The sequence below is a fragment of the Chenopodium quinoa genome, unplaced genomic scaffold, assembly GCF_001683475.1.
Source record: "Chenopodium quinoa cultivar QQ74 unplaced genomic scaffold, ASM168347v1, whole genome shotgun sequence".
NCBI classification, from domain to species: Eukaryota; Viridiplantae; Streptophyta; class Magnoliopsida; order Caryophyllales; family Amaranthaceae; genus Chenopodium; species Chenopodium quinoa.
Window position 1 is genome coordinate 2,445,234 of NW_018744311.1, and position 22,956 is coordinate 2,468,189.

At 33.1% G+C, this 22,956-nt stretch overlaps 1 protein-coding gene and 2 pseudogenes across 1 annotated transcript; all 3 read left to right on the top strand.

Annotated features, from left to right (window-relative positions):
* Window positions 1-6,393: 6,393 nt before the first annotated feature.
* Window positions 6,394-9,789, top strand: LOC110696093 (annotated as a pseudogene).
* A 2,196-nt stretch (window positions 9,790-11,985) lies between these two features.
* On the top strand, window positions 11,986-14,219 carry LOC110696095 (bark storage protein A-like). The gene is made up of 5 exons (XM_021873371.1): window positions 11,986-12,332; window positions 12,624-12,779; window positions 12,984-13,184; window positions 13,541-13,720; window positions 13,837-14,219. Exons 1-5 carry the CDS (start codon window positions 12,060-12,062, stop codon window positions 14,008-14,010), a joined length of 984 nt encoding a protein of 327 aa, XP_021729063.1. The 5' UTR covers window positions 11,986-12,059; the 3' UTR covers window positions 14,011-14,219.
* A 4,788-nt stretch (window positions 14,220-19,007) lies between these two features.
* On the top strand, window positions 19,008-21,035 carry LOC110696203 (annotated as a pseudogene).
* The last annotated feature ends 1,921 nt before the right edge of the window (window positions 21,036-22,956 follow it).

Genomic DNA, 22,956 nt, shown 5'->3' on the forward strand with positions numbered 1-22,956 from the left:
AGATCTGATCTTAGTAAATTTATTTAAATATATACTTTCATAATATCAACCCTATAATAATAATGTTAGCGGTCTTGCTAAATTTTTAAGGAGAGCCCTTTCTTTCTTAAATTTTTTATGACAATTAAATAAGATGAAGGCAATATTATATTTGTCAATTGTCAAAGTATGTCACTTTAATTCATTTCAACCTCATTTTTTCAATGTTGGTCCAATAATTGTAGATTTTTTTATTCAACGGACGAATTCTTAACACATATTCGATTTGCATTGAGTGAGCCACATCTTAATTTAATGGTTATGATATAAGCTACGATTAAATAGTCCTAAATGCAGATGATTGCCTCAGATCATTAGTAAGTTCTAGATATGAATGTAGAAAACTATTATTAGTGTGATGTACTTTCCATAATCATTTTTAAAACTATGATATGCTTACTTATCTGTCTCTCTTGTTCCATTAAACGGTAGTGTGTATGGTTTCGAATTTAGACCATCTCTTAATTTAATTAATTACCCAAGCTAAAACTAGTTAGTAATCTAGTATGTATTGATGCACTCATGCACTTACACCTGGCCACTCTACTTGAATGTTAAGATTTTAAGTGTATTAAGAAGAATGTTGATGATCTCGATCAATTAGAAATAAATCAAATAATATATCTTTACACTTCAATTTTTTTTTTTATTTTTTTTTTGGCATGATTAACATTTCTCAAAGAAAGTGCTAGAAGTCATGTAATAACTTATTCCCCTAATTTTTTTTTTAACAGTAAGAAGAAGATTATAATTAATAAATAGTCATACGACATATATAATAATAATAATAATAATAATAATAATAATAATAATAATAATAATATTTGTAAACAATATATGTAGAGAAAATAACATAACTTTTATAATCAAAATCATAACTAATTTGCATATCAGGCATAGCTCAAACTATACAGCTTCAAACTTGACACTAACAGTGATTTTTGATGTTTTAACATCTTTCCAAGTAGAGACCTTTGTAATCCGCGCTGATGTTTTGATCGTAGAGTTGATGACAAACCCTAAAATCACATATTTTAAATCACCTTTTCAATTATTATTAAAACCCTAAAAATAAAATTCTCATCCATAGATAGAATCATAATCCCATAAATTTTGGGGAAAAAAAAAACAAAACAAAAAAAATTGGGGCAGACTCTCACAAACAAAGAGAACAAAATAAAACAATAACAAATAAGTGAATTAAATCAAAGAAAAATGATCGGAAATAGTCTAATTTCTTCGGCTTAAACGGCCAAAAAAATTAAAACTCTAAAAGAGAGAGGAGAGAAGTAAGCCTCATCTTCTCCGATGTTTGTAAATTTTGCATTTTAGGTACTAAAAGTGCAACAATTAACCTAATCATAGGTCATAAACTAGACCTAGCCAATTGAATTTATTTATTTTTTAGTTTATTTTTATTTTTTTTTATTTTTTTAATGGCGTATGAATTGTATGAGATCACATCATTACTAGTTGTAAAGTCATATTTCTATGAAACGTGTTAAAAAATAGAAGACAAGTAATTGGGTCTACCGCTTACCAGTAATGCATATAGAGGGCCAAAGAAAATGATCGAAATTAAATAGATTTGGTCCTATGCAACATTTCAACGTGTTATATGTATCAAGCATCTGGCCCTTCCTCTTTAATGTTATGATGACCAATGAAAATAATTGAGAGCATTTGTTAATCCATGGTAAATTTGTAAGATTTCATCTGTACTAAATCTATAATTACTTTATGGTGTTTACAAAGTCAAATTTATCAGGATCGAACTAACCGAACTAATCTAAATATCTAATACTCCTTCCGTCCCATAATATATTTCTTGTTTATGTTTTTTCACGGTATTTAAGAAATAGGAGGAGAAAGTGTATGAAGTACATTAATAAAAGTGAAAAATATAATTATAGACAAAAGTTAGAGAGAAAAAGTGGAAAAAAAGTATAAGGCATGTGCAAAATTCAAGGGTAATTTATTAAGTACAATGAATAAAGTTAAAAATAAGGATATAATGATCTTTATATACTATCCAAAAATAGAAACGAGAATAACATTTTGGATCTCCAAAATAAGAAAATAGGAACTATATTAGACGGATGGAGTATATATGAAAATGAGTTTTTTTCCTAAGTTTTTAAAGAACAACGTAATATGCTTTTTTTTTTTTTTTTGAAAGAACATAATATGAAATTAATACAATAACAAATTTTATCATATAAATACAAAAAAAATTGTTCTTAAAAAATTAAACAAATCGTACATCGAAGGAACTTCAGTTTCCCATTTTTTTAACCGTATACTCCATGAATCCTGTACTAGTCTCACTTAGCTGTTACCCCGTAATAATTATTACTTGGTACAAAGTTGATAGAGATAATCTGTTATTCAAATATTATTAAAATTGATGAGACAAAGCAATAATAAACGTGCGAGATTTGGAGGCTATTGTAGATTTGCGTAGTACAACCTTTAGCTAATGTCCACTAATTCCTTATCATGTTGTATTCACAGTACAACCTCATTCTTCAACTATATATGTCAGTAATATAGATACAAGCTTTAAAAGTATTGGACATTTATGAAATGGAGCGATCGGGGAACGTGATACCATTTGAACTTGGAAGTTGGAAGCAATAATTGCCCTTGATTTGTTACAGCGGTCGTTTGAAAAAAATATGTTTTTATCGCAAATTTTTTTTAAAGTTCTTAACGATTTTCGTTTTCGAAAACCCAAGACTTCCGCCACGACCTCCCGCCTTATAACCACTCTAAGGACATATCCCGCCACCTTAGCTTCTCCACCCGAATTCTCTCTTCTACATGACATTCCATGCAAGCCCTTCTTCATGACCTAGCCACAATAACATAGCTTCTAGTTCTTGCCCTATCGTCATGTCCCCTAAATCTTATCATTAAGCCACTTAGAAATGGGTAGCTTAGTATGAATTAGGTTTACAATACTCAAATTTTTAGTGAAAATTCTACCGGTCACAATTTTTTAAATTAGACGGCGGTTGTGGTTTGATGAATTTTGAATTATTTTTCTTATTTTAGGAATTCATTTAAAATTTTGAAAGCTACGGGGGCGTTGGATAAGCTAGTTAAAAATAGAAAAATTAAATTAAAAGGAACATTAATTACACCGATTGACGCGTGATTTTGTCATGCTTTCCCAAATTAATACCATTTTAGGTAATATTTTAAATGTTTATCCAACGCCCGAGGGCGTTCGTTAACAAATCCTTTTTTTTTTAATCAAAATTATTTATGAAATTCAATTGTAATTATTAATTAAATTAAAAATCAGAAACATCAATTAAAATTTCTATTAAGAGTAGTAAAAAAATCAAATTGATTTTTAATTAAAATCAATATTTAAAATAATTAAAAAAATCATGAAATCTTAACCGCTCATCTTTTAAAATTATGGTTGTCATTTTTCAAATGACAATTATAAATCATTCAATTTTTAGTACTATGTATATAGTTAGATTAATTTGTAGTTATCTATGTACATACTATGTGAAATACTCTCTGTGTTTTTAAATACTTATTCCATTTTTTTATTTAGAAAGTTTTTACAATATTTAATTTATTTCTCTCACCAAATGGACCCAACAATATTAATTCCATATTCTATCTCCTTCAATTCTCTATTCTATTTTTTATTTTTTACAATTTTTCACGGAAAAATGAAGCACGTATTTAGAAACGGAGGGAGTAGTACGATTAATTGCTAAAAATTTAATGCATTTGCACCTTTTTTTTTCTTTTTTTTTTTTTTGATACCTAGTGAACATCATGCACGTGTCTGTGTAGCAGTGCAGTCAATAATGCTAAACCTAAAGTTTGTGCAACTTTATGTAACACTACATTATAATTTAAAAGCGGAAAATGCGGAATTGAATAAATTTTGGTTAAGATAATAAGTTAGGAAGCAAATCAAGTAGTATGTATGGTTGTTAAGAAGTCCGTTTATACTTGAACTTCACCATAGATACAGCCATACAGGAGTGCCAATGCAAGGCATGGACGTTTGTTCTAGCTGACCTTTTAGTGGCAACCGATCGAACGCGGCAACGCCACAACAGTGGCACAGATCGATCTAGTGTCGCCACTCATAAGAATTGTATATGACCTCAATCTAATCTAACTACCTCGTGCACGGCTGCACGGCTGTTCTACACTCGTGCCTTGATAATTCCCAATTGTTCTAATTTGCTACTGAGAACAATACAATAATGCAAGCATCAAGCCATCACATATTTGCTTTACACCTCTTCATTATAATCCACCCCCCTACAGTATGTTCTTTGTTCTAATATATTAAGACCAACAATTATTTTTTTTAAAAAAAATAAAAAAACTTATGTTGTCAAGCATTTAGTATAGGCAGTACTCCGTAGTAAATTACAATAGGAGTAGTATTACACATTAATTGCTTAGTAGTTGTTGTGATAGATGCAAGAAAGATTAATAATAAAGAGTAATAATAAACACATGTATTTTTACGTGTTTTACTAATCAAGAAAATACTCACAGATTTTGTATTTTCTGGCGGTAGGCATATATTGTGACCTCTGTAGGACACAAGTTGAAGATTTACAACACTTGTTCAGATTTTGCAGGAATGCGCAGGACGCATGGAGGGGGGGAATTTTACATATCCTCTCACAAGCTAACGCAGACCAATCCTTTGGCGATTGGATTCTGTACTATATTCGGCTTTTTCTAAGCCAGGATGGTCTGGAGGGACACAGGACAACCTTTTTTATTGCCACTCTCTGGGGGTTATGGATAGCGCGTAATCAAAGGGTCTTCACCGCGCATGACACTGTCAGTTTATCGACACGGGCTATTATTTCGGAAGGTCTTCGCCAACAGGGTCTTTTAACTGCGAAGAAAAATGAGAACCTTCGCTCCTTGCACCCACCAGAAGGGGTGAACGAGTACCCGCCCGGGTTTTTTTGCGTTGTGTTGCGGGATTCAGGAAGGGGTAACCTGCCGGGGACAACAGTAATCCTGGTTGACGGCTCGTGGAACAGTAGCACTAGAAGATCAGGTATGGGTTGGTGTCCGGAGGTACGTCAGTACGGAGAACAGGGGTGTCTAGAGGGGACTCGTCTGGCCTTGCTTAGTCAGCTCTACATGCATAAATGAATGCCTGTTTGGCGGGGTTACAATGGGCGCTCGCTAGGTCGATTTCGGAAGTTACTATTTACACGGATTCTAATGGAGTTGTTAGGTGTCTTCGGGATGCGCAGGATTCAGATGTTCCCGTTCGATGGACTGTCGCTCGAATTCGGGAAATTAGCAACAGTTTTGATGGGTGTACCATTCTGAAGGTAGATCGGCCTGTGGTGGACAGGGCGCATGTTCTTGCTACCACGGCGAACAGTAGTCTATCCTCCTTTAATTTTGTCATATAGTTAGGTTTTCTTGTTGTTTAAGCTCTTGTCAAAAAAAAAAATACTCACAGACTTGTTAGCTATATCCATATATAGGCAGGAGGCAACATGAACTTTTATAGGTCGATCTTGAGAAATTCAAATTATGAATTGCAAATTTGTTATTAGCCTAGGTTAGAACGTAATGTAAGATTTTAATATTGAGTACTTCTAATTAAAACGAAAAGAAGTAGGTCCCACATAAGCCCATTTTAATTTAAATTGATGGTCCAAAGAATAAATATATGGAGTATTAGTAGACTGGTAGTACTATTCTTCTCATACACGCATTTAACATTCTAACTATATCTTATTCTTAATTAGTATAATAAAAATCTTGGGCTTCAATTATTAGATTAAGTATTGATATAATCCTATAGTTTTAACCCTTAGCTCAATTTTTTAGTTAAATTAATCCTCTAATATATATGGAATTAAGTTAGGTTACAAATTTCATCTACCCAATCTTATAAAGTTCAAAGGGCTCTAAGTTAGGTTACAAATTTCATCTACCCAATCTTATAAAGTTCAAAGGGCTCTCATGGAAACAGATTAGTCCTCTACAATTGACCTTATGGCCGGAGTTATGCCACTAAAATAGTCTTTACACATAAATGATATATAAAACATACAGGTTATTCCAAGTTCCTAACCCTAATAAGAAAACATATATTTTCAATCAAATGTGTCAAATTTTAATTATAAGTGACTTAAAATTACAAATTAACTTAACGGGTATAAAAATTCACAACTTTATACTCGAAGTACTAACAATACCCTTAAAAAAATACAGTAACCAAGACATTATATTTTTAGAATTTTCAAGAGCCATTTAAACCTTATCTTTCTCTACTGCGTAAGTGCGTAGGGCCCACTACAGGTTCTATATAAGAGCAAGCGTTACACTCTTTAAACTACAATAAGCCAAGCTAGTCTTGTAAACTTAGCCAAACACAAACACAATCACTAAAAACACCAAGATGGCTCGTGAGATGTTGGGGATGGTCATGGTTATTGGGCTCCTACTTGCAATGGTGCCCAACACCATGCAATCTCGTTTAACCGGCGCCAACCTTGATCGGCGTGGTGGTGCCTATATTGGGCTCGTCTTATCGACTGCTCATGATGAGGAGCTACTTTTGGATTCTGGTTTGTTTGTCCCTGAAACTTCCGTCAAGAAAGCCGGAAGAGTTTTTAAAGTTGGAACTTTCAAAGGTGTTCCTACCATCTATGTCATTGCTTTAGCACCTATGGTAAGATTTTTTTGTTTTTTTTTTTTTTTGAACGAAATGGTAAGATTTATTTAGATGATCACCTTTATTGTTTTATACATACACGTGTACATGTGAGTTGTTCTGTTTGGAAATTGAGACGGAAATTAACCACCTTACAAACTTATACATATGTACTATTGTTATGTAATATCGTTGACTATTAATTTAAAGCTAATTAAGTCAATGTAGCACGACGAGTATATGACAATATTGCGTGCCCTTGTAGATATAAACTGTTTTTAAAAAAAACAAATGATGTTACTACATAGAAAAAAATCATGACCAAAACAAACCTTATTAGTAGCAATACTATGATCAACTATATGTATTGTGTTGCCTGATTAGAAAAGCTAAGGTGAGACCAATGCATAGCCTCGGCATAGGAGTATGTACCAAATTTTCAAATTGAAAGAAGGATGACTACCACATAATTATCCGTGTTTTGGACCTTCTAACTCTACAAGAATGTAACTTGATTATTATTACGACTGCTAATAACATTTATTTCTCTCATAATTTGTAGGCTCATGTAAGCTCAACAGTCCAAATGATGGTCGACACATTCCCAATTGTAGGGATCATCGATTATGGGAACGCTGCATCGATTAACCCATCAGTAAAACTTGCTGATATTGCAGTGCTTAGTGAAACATCCTTCATTAGTGCATGGACCTGGGAGGTATATACTACTACACCTTTTAATTTCTACGTGCAATAACTTAATCATTTTGCTCTCAATGTATAAAAGATGTTACTCCGTACATATTTATAACAAGATAATGACAGGACATATGTGAACTTGTGGTAGTTAAACCTAATATATAACTATATAAGTAAACAAATGTTAAGTACTCCATACTTCTTTATAATTTAGAAATAATAATAATAATAATAATAATAATAATAATAATAATGACAATTTAATTTATGTTTTTTTTTTTTGAATAGACAATTTAATTTATGTTAGTGAAAAGGACAGCTTAACAACGGGATAGCCAAGCTAAGAGTTGTCCTTAATACCTTCAATGAAGTTGACGTTTAATACCATCACATGTTTTTTTTTAATAAAATTGAAGATCTTGGGCACTCAAAAAAGTAATAATGGCACTCATTTATGTTCCCTACATAATAAACAAACCAGTATTTGGCCCACGCATGTACCGGATGTTTTTTCTTTACAGAACTTGAAAGACTTGGTTTGTTGTACGTAGTATTTTATTTGTCAATAAATCATAATACTATGACAACATCAAATTATTTTGTATTATTTTTACTTTTATGATTTATTTTAATATGCATGCATTTATATATTTTTCTAGATTTATAGAACATGAATTATTTGTAGCTATAAGATAGTATTGAGTGTTGTCTTTGTTAAAGGAGGTCTAGTGCTCCCCTTCAAAAAAAAAAAAAAAGTTCTAGTACTCAAACCTCTTTGCATGACTTTTTGGTCAATTATGACGTGAAATAGAGATTGTGAATGATGATCGGAAGTGGCGTGATTCTAGTGCAAGAATAAATACACGTGACATATTAATATTTTTAGAAATGCTTTTTAATATAGAAAGTATAGATGTGTGCATGATTTGCGATGCAATAATAATAAGGTCGTTTATTGATTAAACGATCTATCACTGCCTCTAGGAATATGGAGGCCGATCAATGGAAGCGTTGAATGATCTTCCATCATTGAAAATCGGAGACTACAACGTTCCGGAAGCAGGAGAGAACAAGCTAGCAAGTTTATCAACAAATACACACCTAAAGGTTCTAACAGGAAAACCTTTTGGTATTACATTGATCCCGAATGGCTTAAAATTGCTTCTCGACTCAAGGTATACCTTAAACATATCGAAATCTATGTACTTTACATTACGATTCATAGTATAATCACATTAAAAATACTACCTCCGTTAATTATTATGTGTAACAAAGGAATAGTTTCTAATTGATAAACGGGTCTGGGCCACACCCGTCACAACTGTCCACTTTATACGACTAAGGAGGTTCCACCTCAAAACCATATGGCAATGAGGGGAGTAGCCCCTTAGCCTTATAAAGTGGACAAGACTTTCTCTTTTCTTCAATGTGGGGTACACATCCCAATATTTCTCTTCACTTTTATATTCTTTCAATGTGGGACAACACTTTCACTCACATGTGGGTTTTTCTCATTGGCTCAACATTAATCGAAATTAAATTGATTGTATGCTTTAATTTTATAATTTCAGGATATTACTCTTGAAAGCTGCATTAACGGAAAGTTGTGCACAAAGGACGTACCAAGTGTTAAATTTGATGTTAAAGGATCATCTTCGGATTCGTATGTGGAAAATGAGGCTTACGGGAAGTTCCTAAACAAGGAACTCGGTGTTTCTACCGTTGATAGGAAAAGCGCTGCCACTGTCTCGGTGAGTTTTCTAAGGCTATAAGATAATGTGTGAGCTAGAGAAGTGTACAATCAAACCTTTTTTCTTAGAATTATTATCCTAATTAACTTACAAAAAATATGTTATTGAATTTAACCATCTACAAATTTTTCCTCAACTATAATACATTCTTTCAAGTAATACTATAATCAAGTATACTTTTCACGGTAAAACTAACTCATCATGTAACATAAATTGTTGTACCATATTTGATGTTGCAGACTGCCGTTGCAAATGGAGTGAAGCACATTGTGTTCCGTGGTGCGTCGAACAAGCCAGGAACATCATCAGACAATGAAATTAAAGCCTTGACAAGCAAGAACTTGTTCAAAGTGGTTTCGGAGTTTGTTGAGTTACTCGCTAATGAACTACCTATGCTCAAGTACAAGTACATTTGAAGTGTTTTTGTGTGTATGTTTGCTACGTACTTTGCCATGTCTAGCTTGTACGTAGGTGTGTCGTTGTAAGTACCAAAATAAAGAGGGCCTAAGCGAAGACAAATCAAGGTTATGGTGTATGAGCTTTGAACTAAGCATTTTACCCGACTTTCATTTGTAGGATAATAAAATGAATGAAGAGCCTATCTATTTTATCAAATGTTTTTGTGGTTGTTAATAATATTAGTTACATTGTCGGTAGTATAGTTGATTTTTAATTGCTATATTATACTAGCTCCGTTTTTATTTATTTAATATCATTCTATTATCACACTTGTCAATACACCATTTTAACGATTAATATCGATCTCTAATTCTCGATATTCAAAAATTATAAAAAGTAGATATTAGTAAATATATATTGAGACGATTCAAACAAAATCCCACTTGACTATATTATATTGAAACTATAAATCACAAAACCTAGTCAAATTATAGTTTATGAATAGTGTAAAGGTCAAATGATGTCAACCGGAAAAAAAACGGAGGAAGTATAAAGGTGGTTTTTTTTTCACTCAAATAACAAGGAAGTTATAAATAAATAATTTAAGGTACAAAAAGTTTTGATGATAAGTTAGAAAAGCTTTTGTATACATCCGATGTATAGTAATATTACTGTACATTGGGGTAACTTTGTTTTAATTTAGGATAACTTTTACTCTTTTTTGGGGTAATTTACTACGCATAGCAATAAAGCATAAATAACTTTTATTTATATCAGGATAACTTATATACTTATATAAACTAGGTAACTTTCATTCAATAAAGATTAACTTTTGATTATTTTAAGGTAATTTTGTAGCGGATGTACAATATTTTATTGCACATCCGATTATTTATATTTACGTAGTATGTTTAAGGGTTGATTATAAAGGTGATTAAAAGTTGGGCCGGACTTTGTTAAAAAAAGGCCTATTTCGAGCCAAGCCTTCAAGCTGGGTTAGGCCTACTTTAGGTAAAAAATTGTGCCGAAAGCGGATTTTTCGGGCTAAAAGTAGTAGGCTTTTCAGGCCAAAATCAAGTAGAATCAAAATTTTAACTTAAATGTTTTTTTTTTTTTTTTTTTACTCCGAATTAAATTTACGATGCCCAACCCCTCTATTTTTGGAAAATCAGGCCTAAATATAATATATGCCCAAACTTGGGTTTTTATTCGGTGAGCTAGGTTTGATTTGGTCAAATCTAGCTAATTTAATAACCGGCCTCCAATTAAATAAGAAAAAAGTTTTAAGTTCTAATAAAGTCTATATAATTTTATTTTATTTTCACTATCAAAATTATTGTGTCCAACTTATATGGTACAATAATACATAGTAAAAAACGGAGAAAGTAAATAATATACTTACATGAATGAATTTAACAAGATCACATTTTTTTTTCCTTTTTAAATAGTGTAAAAAATTAAAATGTCCAAACAAAATAAATAAGACTGAAAATTAAAACTAAGTAAATAATAAAATGTGAATGAAAATGTTCTTCCTCTATCTGCATCAACTTTTAACGCAGTAATGAAATATCTAATCAATGTATTATGCTAATAGTCTAACATTAGTTCAGGAAAATTATACAATCAATTAATCAACCATAGTTTATGTGATTTTAAAAAGAAATTAGATAAAGACTTTTATTACTCCAGTTTTTGTTGAAACTTGAAAGTTTAAAATTGATAGTACAAATGTGATAACTGATGTGCATCAGTACATGTGTTACACGAATCCTTTATCCGTCCTTTTTCATCTTTTTCTATAAAAGAAAATCTAAAAGAGATTGATCTTTTAATTAAAGACGATGCTTAACATATACGGAGTAAAAAGACGAGTCTTTTACCAAAATGTTTAAATTTTGGAAACTTTTTACCACAATAGCTATATTCACGATCTTCAATAAACATCTTTGATCATGAATATCTTTAACTATGTACAGCATAAGTGAAAATTATATACGAAATATAAAAAGTTGATAAAATCTAATACTACCCCCGTTACGTATTATTTGCAACGATTAGATATTTTTTCCTCTCTACTTTATGTCATGTTAATGTATTTCTATTGTAGAAATCATAAAATGTGATCAAAGTTATTTTATTTTGACCACGTAAATAGTAAGTGAGTCGAACTATTAAGATTGAAGGTATTATATATTATACCCTCTTTTTGTCGTGCGAGTTTACTGAAACACCTATTGATAAACACTAGCGGTTTATCTAGGAGATAAACTTGAATTTCCTCCTATCTTATTATATAGACCTTATGTAATAAAAAAAAAAAAAAAAAAATAAATACAAAATTATCTATGTGATGTAAATAAAAGAGTAGGAAAGCCCCACCATAGTTCTATATAAGGACACTTGTAGAGTTGCACTTCACTAACACAACAAAGCAAGTCAAGTCAAGTAAACTTTAGCAAAACACAATTAATCAATACACCATAATGGCTCGTGAGATGTTAGGGGTGGCAATAGTTATAGGGCTCCTACTAGCAATGGTGCCCAACACCATGCAACTCCCCTTACACCGCCCCGACATTGATGGTCCGTTTATCGGGCTCATCTTATCCGGCTCTTCCTATGAGAAGCTCCTTTTGGATTCAGGCTTGTACGTCCCTGAACCCGAAACTTCTTTAATTCAAATAGCCGGAAGAACATTCAACATTGGTACCTTCAACGGTGTTCCTACCATCTATGTTGTCTCTACTAGTCCACTAGTAAGAACTATCTAGTACAATACCTTTAATTAAATTGTTTCCTTAAAAAAATTACTTTTTTTTTAATATTTTGTTGGAATATGCATTGAATCGGTTTGCCTTTGTGAACAACTAAGCATGGATAACATATCCAATAAGTGAGTCGGGGACTATTTTTTTTTTTTTTTAATACAACGGTCCAAAAAGGAGGCTAACTCAAGGCTATAACAAGAAAATTTAAACCTCGTGTTATAAGTTACTCTGATCTATGATGGTAAACTCGTTTTTATTCTTCTATTGTTGTAATTGTAGGCTCATGTAAGTGCAACAGTACAAATCCTGGTCGATCATTTCCATATCTTGGGGATCATCGATTTAGGAAACGCGGCCGTTGTTAGTCCTTCAGTGAAACTTGCTGATGTTGCTGTGCTAGATAAAACATCCTTTATTAGTGCTTGGACCTGGAAGGTATACTACGTTTGTACTCCGTACTGTACATATAATATATACTCCCTCCGTCTCTTTATACTAATATATGTTTTCATCAATTTTATTCGACCAAAAATATAAAAGTACGTGGAAATGTAATTAAAGTATTTAATTCAATTAATCATTATTTTTTTCCTTCCTTTTTCACACTCGAATTAATTAATTTCTTTGGACAATCATCAGGAATATGAAGGTGGAATAGAAACTTCCAATGAGCTACCATCACTAAGATTTGGAGACTATAATGTTCCAGAAGCAGGAGATAATAAGTTGGGAAGTTTACAATTCCTAAAGATAAAAAAATACACACCTAAAGGTTCAAACAAGGAAACCTTTTGGTATTACATTGATCCTGAATGGCTTGAAATGGCTTCTCAACTCAAGGTAATTTCAACCTAATTTTCACCTAAATCTATTACGAACAACATTAATCCTATCATTCATAAGAATATCATATATAGACGTGATTAATTATGGACTGAACCGAGTTGGGATTTAATTTGGTAAAAATAGTGGCCTTATTCTAAAAGAAGACGGAGTCAGTACATGGACACAATAAACACAAACCCAACCTTAAAATCGAGATAGGTTAGATAGGTTTGTGTGATCTTTTTAGGTCTAACCATGTTTTGATTTTTTGTACAATCTAACGCGGTCCATTTTTATTTATTAAAAACAAAATAAATAAAAAAATAAACTCAATAGGTCTAATAATAAAAGAGTGTGTGGTTCAATTTTAGGATATAAATTTAGAGAGCTGCACTGAAGAGAGGTTGTGCACCAAGGATGTACCTAGTGTTGTGTATCGTGTTAAAGGCGCATCGTCCGATGCGTATGTGTTGAACCATGCTTACGGGAAATTCCTCAACAAGCACCTCAACGTCTCAACCGTTGACAGAAAAAGTGCCGCCGTAGTTTCGGTGAGTTTTCTAAGTCTAACGTACTTACTTACATATATACTATTAGTTACTTCCTCCGTCTCTAAATATTTACTCGTGTAACTCAACTGATTGTTAATTACTCTATGATGTTACAGACTGCCGTTGCAAATGGAGTGAAACATATCGTGTTTCGTGGTGCCTCGAACAAGCCAGGAATGCCGTATGACAAAAAACTTAGTGCTTTGGCAACAAAAAATTCGTTCAAAGTGGCTTCTAAGTTTGTTGAATTACTGGCTAATCAGCTACCTTTGATTAAGTACAAGTACTAGTGAAGTGTACTGTTTTGAGTGTTCTTGCTAGCTGTTTAGCCAAGTATGGACTATGTAGTAAGTGCTTTAATAATAAGGGTCAAGAGGAAGAAAATTCTAGGTTATGGTGTTTAGAACTTTGACCTACCAAAGCATTGTACTCCGTAATTAGCTTTGTATGATACTGAGTGAAGTCTATGCAACTATGCAAGTTATTGGCCCCTCTATTACACATTTCGCTTTTTTTTTTTCCTAATATTAGAGTTTTTGATCTGCCCAAAACAAAAAATTTGGAGTTCCTGATTGGAATTATTTGAAAAAAAATTATTACTACGTTGAATATGTATATAAAATAATATATATAATACGTTCAACCTCTAAAATAACAAAAATTATGATCTTTTCACGCTCATGTTATGAAAATAAAACCTACAAAGCAATAACTACATATTTACATGCCACTTTAAGGAGATTCACTATAGGAGTATTAAGATTTATTATTTATATATACTAAAGGATTGTTTAGTTCATTTCACCTTATTTAATTTTGTTTATGTGATCTGATCTGATATAATCTAGTTGTCTGAATTGTCCAAACTTTAACCTTATGTGTACGATAAACTACAAATAAAAAATACATCAAGTGTGGTCTTGTTAACTTCATAATAATAAATACTTATTAATTTTATAATTTTTTTATTACAAAATCTAAGATATACTGTGATAAAAAAGCACTCATAAAACAGTGATTTGATTTAAATTTATTTTTTATGAAATAAATAAAAATTAATTGGACTAAACAAGGCCTAAAAGTTTTTGTGCTCTTGTGATTACTAGCTAGGTGTGTAAAGTAAGTTGTAAAATGATGAACCAAATCTAAATACGTACGGAGTAGTAAATAAATGCACATGCAAATATTGACTAATATTCCACCAAAAAAGTATTGACAGGTATATACTCCGCTTGTCTCTATTTACTAATTATATAAATTCATTGTTTTTAGCGATAGATGCTCAGATTTGGCATGTTAATATTTGGATATACTCCTCTTGTCTCTATTTTTTTTTAGTCTATATGACTTTTTACGGTGTTTAAGACATATGTTAAAATGTATATATCTCCATTATATAAGTGTAAAAATTTTAAAAATTTGATATTAATAAAGTATACAATTACCCAAATTTAATAAAAATTCTGCATGACTACACTATTTAATCAAAATTATAAAAAAAAAATAGCTGTATAGGGCAAAAGATATAAGGATAGAGGGAGTACAAGGTTAAAAAAAAAAAATTCAACTTTCAATCAAAATGTTAGACCACTACACGTAGCTAGGGGCTCATATAAAGAATTTACTACATACCTCTCCTCATCATGATAAATATCCCTTAATTTTCAATTATTTTTATAGTACATTCAACTTTAGCTTTTTGTCTAATTTTAATATTTACTTTTAATCAATCAAGTTTTATTATTATTTTTTTTTCCCATCTTTTTCAATCCATATTTCACACCTTGTTATCTTCTTTTTACTCTCTCTATTTTTAAATACTTGTTCCATTTTTTATATGCGGAATTTTAGGAGAAATTGGTGAAATTAATAAAATATTGAGGTAGTGGGGTAGGTGGAAGAAAAAAAATTTATGAAAAGTAAAAGTGATAAGAGAATTGGAGGGGAGAGAATATGAAATACGGAGTAATAAAATAGTTCCTCTGTTTTTTTTAAGTTGACACATTTCTATTATCACATTTGTCAGCGCATGTTTTCAACGATTAATATCTCTGATTACCAATATTATGATTTATAAAAAGTAGATATTAATAAAATATACATTTAAACGATTCAAATAAGATCCCAGATAAATATGTTTTATGGTATCTATAAACTACAAAAGTGAGTCAAAGCTGTTGTGTGAATCCACTAATTGAGAGAATTGAATTAAATAGTGTATAAACCTTTCCAAATAAGAAAATGGGGTGAATATTTAAAAACAATCGAAAATAAAAAAAAAGGAAAAATGGAAATTAAAAATCCAACCTTTGCGCGGTCTGACAATAAAAATCCAACCTTCGTTTAATCTCAGAAAAATCCATCCTTTATACCCCACCTTCATTTAAAGATCCATTACCTGTTGATGACCGGTTTTTGTAAGTTACATGCCACGTGTCAGCTACTAATAGGTTAATTGTTTTTTTAATTATTAAAAAAAAATAAAACAAAAAAAAAAAAATCAAATCCCCTTTTCCACCACCACCACCTTCCCCTGCCACCACTACCACCTTCCCCTGCCACCACTACCACCTTCCCCTGCCACCACTCCTTCTCCCCCTCCCTCCCCGGCGAGCAACTCCCCTTCCCCTGCGCGCGCAACGCTAGCCACCCATCTCCGGCGACCCTAAACCGACCCTAATCCCTACCCTGTCCCGACCCTAAACCGACCACCACCTGAAATCGGTTCCCCTATTTCGCCTGAAAAACATTAACCCATCCAATCCCCTTTTGCTGAAACCCGTAACACCACCTGAAATCGGTTCCCCTAATTAGCCATTTACATGGTTTTAATCCAATCCAATTTCAAAAAAAAAAAAAAAAAACTTTACATAAATTAATTCAAGGGAGAGGGGGTGGTCGAATTTTGCAAGGGACGGGGAGGGATGGTCGGATTTTGTAGGGGAGGGAGTTAGGGTGGTCGATTTGGGGATTAGGGTGGTCGGGTTTTCATGGGAGAGGGGGTTGGGGTGGTCGGTTTTCATGGGGGAGGGATTAGGGTGGCTCGAATTTTGGGGGGGAGGGGTTAGGGTGTGGGTTCTAGGTGGTCGTGGTTGGGTGATTATGGTTGGTGACCGGAAATTATGGAGGAGAAGGAAAGAAAAGGAAGGATGAAGGAGGAAGGAGAAAGAAAAAAAGGGGAAAAAAAAAATTTAACCTGTTTAACAGGTTCAAGGTCAAACGGATCTGTGAAAGAAGGTGGGGTATAAAGGTTGAATTTTTCTGAGATTAAACGAAGGTTGGATTTTTATTGTCAGACCGCGCAAAGGTTGGATTTTTAATTTCCATTTTTCCTAAAAAAAAAAGTGAAGCAAGTATTTTAAAACGTAGGGAGTATATCTTTGTATTTGTATGTACCTTCCAAAACACGTGTGCAAATGGCAAGATTATAGATTATTATTATTATTCGAGTATGAATCATATGTTACTCCCTCCGTTTTTTAATTGAAAGTTTTAAGATACAGGTGACTGTACCATGCTTAGTACAGACAAAAAACACGGAATGAACATGTAGGTGTTTTGTAAAGAATATACAACTGTTTTGTAAAGAACATATAAATGTTTTGTAAAGAACATCTAGTTTTGTGTTTTTTTAATCTAAAGAACAACTGTAATATTAATAAAGAACATGATAATATTATGTAATGAACATTATTAATATATACGACCCACCATAATTTAAAGACAAAATTCAAAGAACATTTAACAATAAGCAATGAGTATTATGTCACAAATAAAAGCACATTATTCTGACAATCAAAGAACATGAACATATGTTCTTTTCCCTCTTTTTTGGTGTAAATATGTTTTTTTTTTAACTGAGGGTATATGTTCATTGCATTTTAATACTATGTTCTATTCACTCTAGGTATATGTTCATCACATTTTAATAGTATGTTCTTTTTATTATACTATGTTCTTGACTTTCCTATATTATGTTCTTTCATGTTAAACGGTACGGCTGTATGATGCAACATACCGGCGCCTGCATGAACCAATGATTATTTTTTAATACTTGCTTTATTTTTTTTCCGGTTGTTTTTAAACATTTGCTCAATTTTTTTATTTAAAAAGTTTAATTCATTTCTCTAACCTAATGAACCCAATATAAATCATATTTTATTAATTTCATATTCTTTCTCCCCAAATTTTCTCAACTACTTTTGCTCTTTTTACAATTTTTTTTTTCTTTCCCTTGCTCTAATACCTTCGTATTTTATTATTTTTTCTAATTTCTTCTAAAAATCTGTACAGAAAAATAGAGCAATTATTTAAAATCAAAGGGAGTAAATTTGAATCAACTGTGATAAAAGCACATGACAAAAGCATCATGCACTTTTAACATTTAGTCTAATATAATAATCAATGTCTTCATCAAAAAATCGTTTTTGATATTTTTATAAATATTCTGACAATAATATGATGACTTTTGCTACTAGCCTACTACAGTCCCGAAATAAAAGCAACTAAATAATGGAATCCCACGTCATTCACGACTCGTGTATCACGATTCATGAGACATACTTGTATGTACCTGCAACAGTGCAACTGCAAATCTGCAATCCATTTCAAAAAAGAAGGGATGAGAGATGAGGCCAGGTTAGGGAGTCATTTTGTACAGCATTAAAGGTTTTGGTTCCGATTTTGAAATTTTGAAAGGGTACAAATTATGCTCACTTTGGATATATTCTTTCCAATTTTTTATTTTTGCTTTTTTTGGTCCATTTTTAAATGAAATCTCTTATAATTTATTATAAGTAATATACTTCCTCTGTCCTATAATATTTGACATATTTTTCATTTTCATTCGTCCCACAATACTTGACACGTTATTAAATTAGCTTAAACTTTTGGTTGACTTGGTCATCTAACATGGTACCGGAGCCAACGTGACATAGAGGTTAAGGGTTCGAATCTCATCCACCCCTTCTTCAAAGTGGAATTAATTCGCGCTAGGTATGGGTGGGCTTCAATCATCAGCTTAAACTTTTGATTAATTTGGTCCTCTAACACACCATGACACCACTTTCCTTTCAATAAAATAATAATTTTATCTAACCCACTATTTAATTAAACATCCAAAAACTCTATACAATCCAAAGTTTAGCTTAAAAAAAACCGATGGAGTAATATGAATGCACATTTTGGATAAAGTAATGAGTCTTGTGACTAATGAGTGTGTAGGACCCACTATATGTCAATATAAACACATTTGTAGAGTTGCACTTCACCAACATAAGTTACACAACAAAGCAAGTCGAATCTAGTAAGCTTAGCAAAACACAATTATTTTTATCATACGTGCAAAAACCAAAATGTCTCGTGAGATGTTAGGGGTGGCGTTAGTTATGGGCATCCTACTAGCAATGGTGCCCAACACCACGCAACTCCCCTTAAACCACCCCGACCGTGACACCCCCTTTATCGGGCTCGTCTTGTCCAATGATTTCACCGAAAAGCTCCTTTTGGATTCAGGCTTGTACGCCCCTATGCCCGAAACTTCTTCCATGCAAATAGCCGGAAGAACATTCAACATTGGTACTTTCAACGGTGTTCCTATTGTCTAGGTTGTCTCTCTACCTCCACTCGTAAGAAATACTTAGTACTATACCTTTAATTTAATTGTTTTGATTATTATAAAGCTACTACGTACTCCATATTTTAGTAATATTTTGTTAGAATACCTTTAATTTAATTATTTTGCTATGTTGTTGTAATTGTAGGCTCATGTTAGTGCAACAGTTCAAATACTGGTCGATCATTTCCACATCACAGGGGTCATCGATTTAGGAAACGGTGCCGCGGTTAGCCCTTCATTGAAAGTTGCTGATGTTGCTATGCTAGGTGAAACTGCCTTTGCTAGTACTTGGACTTGGAAGGTATACTACTAAAGCTTTTCATTATTTATAAACAATTTCGTCTCATAAAAATTTCATCTGTACTAGCTACGTGTTACATAATTATACTCCCTCTATCCCTGGCTCTATATATGTTTTTATCTATCAACAATACGGAGTATATAATATGAGGTCTCACACTCCCACTAGTTAGTAGTTACCTTTTCATCAAATTATTTCAACCATATATAAGAAATACGTACTAGTATTTTAAGTATATTTGTTCCTTCTTTTTTCAACCATATTATATGCGAGTAGATCTAATTTATTTATTAATTTCTTTGGACCATGATCAGGAATATGAAGGTAGAATGGAAGCTTCCAATGAGCTACCATCACTAAGAATTGGAGACTACAATGTTCCAAAAGCCGGAGAAAACAAGTTGGGTAGTTTGCAATACCAAAAGATAAAAAAATACACACCTAAAGGTTCAAACAAGGAAACCTTTTGGTACTACATTGATCCTGAATGGCTTGAAATGGCTTATCAACTCAAGGTAATTTCAGCTTAATTTCACCAATTTTTTTATTACATTAATCATTCAAATAAGAATATAACATATAGAGGTGATCATGGATCGAGCTAGTATGGTGTCAGGTTGGAAAATGCACACACAAACCCTTAAGTCTTATACACGTACTATCTAAAAGATTAATTGTGTGGTTTAATTTCAGAACATAAATCTTGAAAGATGCACCGATGAGAGGCTGTGCACTAAGGATGTACCTAGAGTTGTGTATGGCGTTAAGGGTTCATCGTCCGACGGACATGTGATGAACGCGGCTTACGGGAAGTTCCTCTATCAACACCTTAACGTCTCCACTGCTGACAGGAAAAGTGCCGCTGTTGTTTCGGTGAGTATTCTAAGCTTAATGTACAACTAAGATACTTCCTTCGCCTCAAAATATTCTTATACATTAGATTATAAGTTTAAGTTCACTAGATTGTCACTATTACTGTTTCTAAGGTCAAATTACACGATCACCGTGGCTACTGTACGTATATTTATTTCATCAATCGAGAGAGTAACTTGTACATTATTATTAACTACCATACGTCCATACCCTCCCCTCATGCATTTTTATGTATGCCTTTAGCATTGTTAAAAATAATAATAATAATAAAAAAATGGCTAGGTAATTTAATAAAGTTCCTTAAGATTAAACCAACTATTAATTTTGTTGTATGATGTTGCAGACTGCTGTTGCAAATGGAGTGAAACACATTGTGTTTCGCGGTGCTTCGAACAAGCCAGGAGTGCCATATGACCACAAACTTGGTGTTTTGGCAACCAAAAACTCTTTCAAAGTGGCTTCTAAGTTTGTCAAATTACTCGCTAATCAGCTACCATTAATTAAGTACAAGTACTATTAAAGTATTTAGTGTGTTCTTGTTGCTTTGCGTAGCCTAGTATGTGTTATGTAGCAACTAGAGGTGTCCACCGTGCGAGTCGTGCGAGCTGGGTTAGGGTTAGGTGGGTCGCGGGTTGGGGTTTCATGACACACGGCACGACACACGTAGGGTAGGGTGGGCCGGGTCGTGGGTTGGGTCGGAGAAGTTGGACACACCAGGGTTAGGTTCGTGGGTTAGACGAGTCGTGGGTGGGTCGAGCTGGGTTTGTGGGTTAGACGGATCGTGGGTGGGTCGAGCTGGGTTTGTGGGTTAGACGGGTCATGGGTGGGTCGAGCTAGGTTCGTGGGTTAGACGGGTCAAGGTGGGTTAGTGAGTTAGGGTGGGTCGAAGGGTGGGTTAGTGGGTTAGGGTCGGGTGGGTTAGTGGGTTAGGGTCGGGTGGGTTTGTGGGTTAGGTGGGTTAGGGTCGGGTGGGTTTGTGGGTTAGGGTCGGGTGGGTTCGTGGGTTAGGGTCGGGTGGGTTGTGTGGTGTTTTAATTTTTACAAAATTAACAATTTGATGGCTTGCTCTTAATTAAGATGCCTACGTATCCTTATATTATAAAATAAGGAATCAAAGCCAGCGTAGTTCTTATATTGTACTTCTTTTGAAATTTGGGGGGGGGGGCTTGGACCTATCTTTAGAAAACTAAAATTTAATTTTGCAATTAAATTGTAATTTTCGAAAAATAAGTTGCCTACGTATCCCGAAAGAATCAAAGCCCACGTAGTTCTTAGCGTACCTGATTTAGACTTTTCTAGCCACCCATGTTTGTTGCATCATCATCCCCGGAAGCTGCATCATCCGTTGACGACTCCAATATCATCACAGGATCATCTTCATCGTCTTCGTCTTCCTTTAAACCTTGAGTTCTTCTTTCAGCTTGATCCCAATCTTTCTTACAAACACAAATTTGAATGCTTTCCGGAGTTAAGCGAGATCTTTTTTCATCTAACACTCTTCTACCTGCACTAAAAGCAGACTCGGAAGCAACAGATGAAGCGGGAACTGCAAGTATATCTTTTGCAATTCTCGCCAATATAGGAAAACTTTTTTTATGTTCTTGCCACCATTTTATAATTTGAAAGTTGTTGTTGGTCTCATGTTGATATGACAAATAATCATTAATAGCAAGTGTTGAAGAAGATGATGATGAGAATGATGTAGATGCTTTGTGTTTTTTTTTTCATAACTTTATCAAGAAAACCAAATCTAGAATCGGAAGTGCTAGTAGTAGTTGGTGTTGCCAAATCAAAACCATAAATAGATGCATAATGATCATAAAGGTCTCCCAAAACAGATTTGCATTTGTTAATATATTCACTAACATCATAATCGATACTTAAACTTGTATAATAAAATTCTAAAAGATTTTCCAAACCTTCAGCTTTGACACCGGGGTCAAGAATAGCAGCAATTCCATAAATGATTGGAAATTCACTAAAATAAGTATGCCACTTACGTTTCATGCTATCAAGAACGGGACGAAGTCCATCAATCTTCATATGCTCTTCGATGGTGTGAACAACTTTAACACACTCAATTATGACTAAATGAACGTTAGGCTCATAAATATAAGAGAAAATATGAGTTGCACTATCAAAAGCATTTAAAACATCACGAACAAAAGAAGCATTAGTCCAATGACTTTCGGTTATTAACTCAGTAGGATCAACACAAGTCTCATTGTAAAGTTGGATCAAAATATCACGATACTTTATAGCATCACTCAACAACTTGAAAGTAGAATTCCAACGGGTAAGGGTACCAATAGACCATTGTCTTTTCTTAAGACCTCTCTCTTTACACATAGCTATGTACTTTCTTCTAACTGACTGAGTAATCCTAATCCATTTTATAACTGTTCTAATTGGGTTTAGCAATGGTTGCAACTCAGCGAGACCCTC